Raw genomic sequence first — 1,878 nt, forward strand, 5'->3', positions numbered from 1 at the left:
CCCTGTGAATCTCTAGCTGTTCCAACACTTGACCTACCTCCCCTGTGAATCTCTAGCTGTTCCAACACTTGACCTACCTCCCCTGTGAATCTCTAGCTGTTCCAACACTTGACCTACCTCCCCTGTGTGAGACCGCACGTGAATCTCCAGCTTGTCTCTGCGCCGGAACGACTTGTCGCAGCCTTCGTAGGAACAGCGGAACGGCTTTTGTATCTGGTCAACAGCTGGTGTGCCCGGCGAAACAGACGTGTCAGGTTTTGCTGTCTGTCCAACAGATGGTCTTCCTGGCGACACAGACGTGTCAGGTTTTGCTGTCTGTCCCACAGTTGGTCTACCCAGCGACACAGACGTGTCAGGTTTTGCTGTCCGTCCCACAGATGGTCTACCCAGCGACACAGACGTGTCAGGTTTTGCTGTCCGTCCCACAGTTGGTCTACCCAGCGACACAAACGTGTCAGGTTTTGGTTCCCCCGTTGAACCACAAGAACTAGTGCCTTCTTCCTCCTTCACTTCACAATCTACAATCTCTTGCTTGATAAATCCAAGCGGCTGCTCTTTCTCTAGAACTTGGTCTTCTCCATCATGCTCGATACCTTCACCATTCTTTCGTTCTGCGGCTGAACCAGTTTCCATTTCCTCTTTCATTCCACTGCTTTCCTCGTCTTCCATACCTTCCTCTGAACAGTGACCGTCTTCTTCTCCCTCCCCCTTCATATCTACACAGGATTCATCCCCCTCTAACGGTGAACTTGTCCGTCGTTGACACTCCAGTCTTGTCCTCACTGTGCTGGCTTCCTTGTCTTCTGGAAAAAATATCACAAAGAAACGAGGAGAAGCTGTCACCAAACATTCATCATTCAGACAGTCAACAAACATTACAGAGAAGTCTCCGGTCAATTCCTTTCCCCAAATGTGTAACTATCATCAAACACACTGAGATGGGCAGTCCATTGGTCAAAACAGTCAAATGAGGCGCTAGGCATACAGTGGCGTCTGCACTAACAGCCGTACAACCCTTTCCCCCTTTGTTTATTCTTTAACCCAATAACTGGTCACTAGCGACGAGATCAGCATTTTCTTCGCCAAAAGACTGTTACTGCCGATTACATCGGAGGTATCTGAAAACGGTCTCAAACCCCGGAAATATCGACACTGAACGGAAGTGTGCTGATTCTAAAAAGGACTTCCTGTAGTTATGACAACTTTTTTTGAGCCACAAGAACACAAAACACTGTCTGTTATATATCTCAGAACCGCTGTCAGCCGCCACTCTGCATGGCAGAGGAAACAACTTCCTCGGGTCCTCAGCAGCTTACGAGATTTCCAGCAGATTTTAGGGGTCACGTGACCTTGCTGAAACGTCGACACAGTAAATTCCAAACTGTGTCGACATTTTAAAAAAATAATTTTAATTTTAAAAATCTTATTCAAATTTTTAAAATCTGGCTTAAATTTAAAAAATCGATACTTTAAATTAAGAATTTAAAAAATCACCAACCCTGGAGGGGTGGCACATTTGACCTCATACCCCTGTACTGGTAGGAACAAATCTGTTTTATCTCTTCTTCCGTGAATAAAAGTACAAGAGATCGTGAAATTTTAGTTATTTTATATTAAGTTACTGTGGCAACTTTTCACTAGGAACAAACCAGTTTCATTAAAAAATATTTAAATAATATAAACCAAAGTACAAAAGTTTTACAAAATGAACACAAATTTGAGATAACCAACCCAGTACCGGTACTAATACTGAGGGTTATTTGCCATACAAAAAAAAAAAAGAAGTTTCATTCAGTATTCAGCGAGAGATCTAGATTTTAGATGTTTCACATGATCGTCAGTCGTGGCAAATTGGAAAATAATAAACGGGGGAGGGGG

At 43.8% G+C, this 1,878-nt stretch overlaps 1 protein-coding gene across 1 annotated transcript in view; it reads right to left on the reverse strand.

The window, feature by feature from the left end:
- Positions 1–1,878, reverse strand: part of LOC101864590 — a gene marked incomplete in the record, with an annotated part of 24,495 nt that overhangs the window by 20,267 nt on the left and 2,350 nt on the right. Inside the window, 1 exon segment of the mRNA XM_013090980.2 lies at positions 118–803. Within this exon segment, the coding sequence (XP_012946434.1) occupies positions 118–803 (686 nt within the window).

The sequence above is a fragment of the Aplysia californica genome, unplaced genomic scaffold (assembly GCF_000002075.1).
Source record: "Aplysia californica isolate F4 #8 unplaced genomic scaffold, AplCal3.0 scaffold01766, whole genome shotgun sequence".
NCBI lineage: Eukaryota > Metazoa > Mollusca > Gastropoda > Aplysiida > Aplysiidae > Aplysia > Aplysia californica.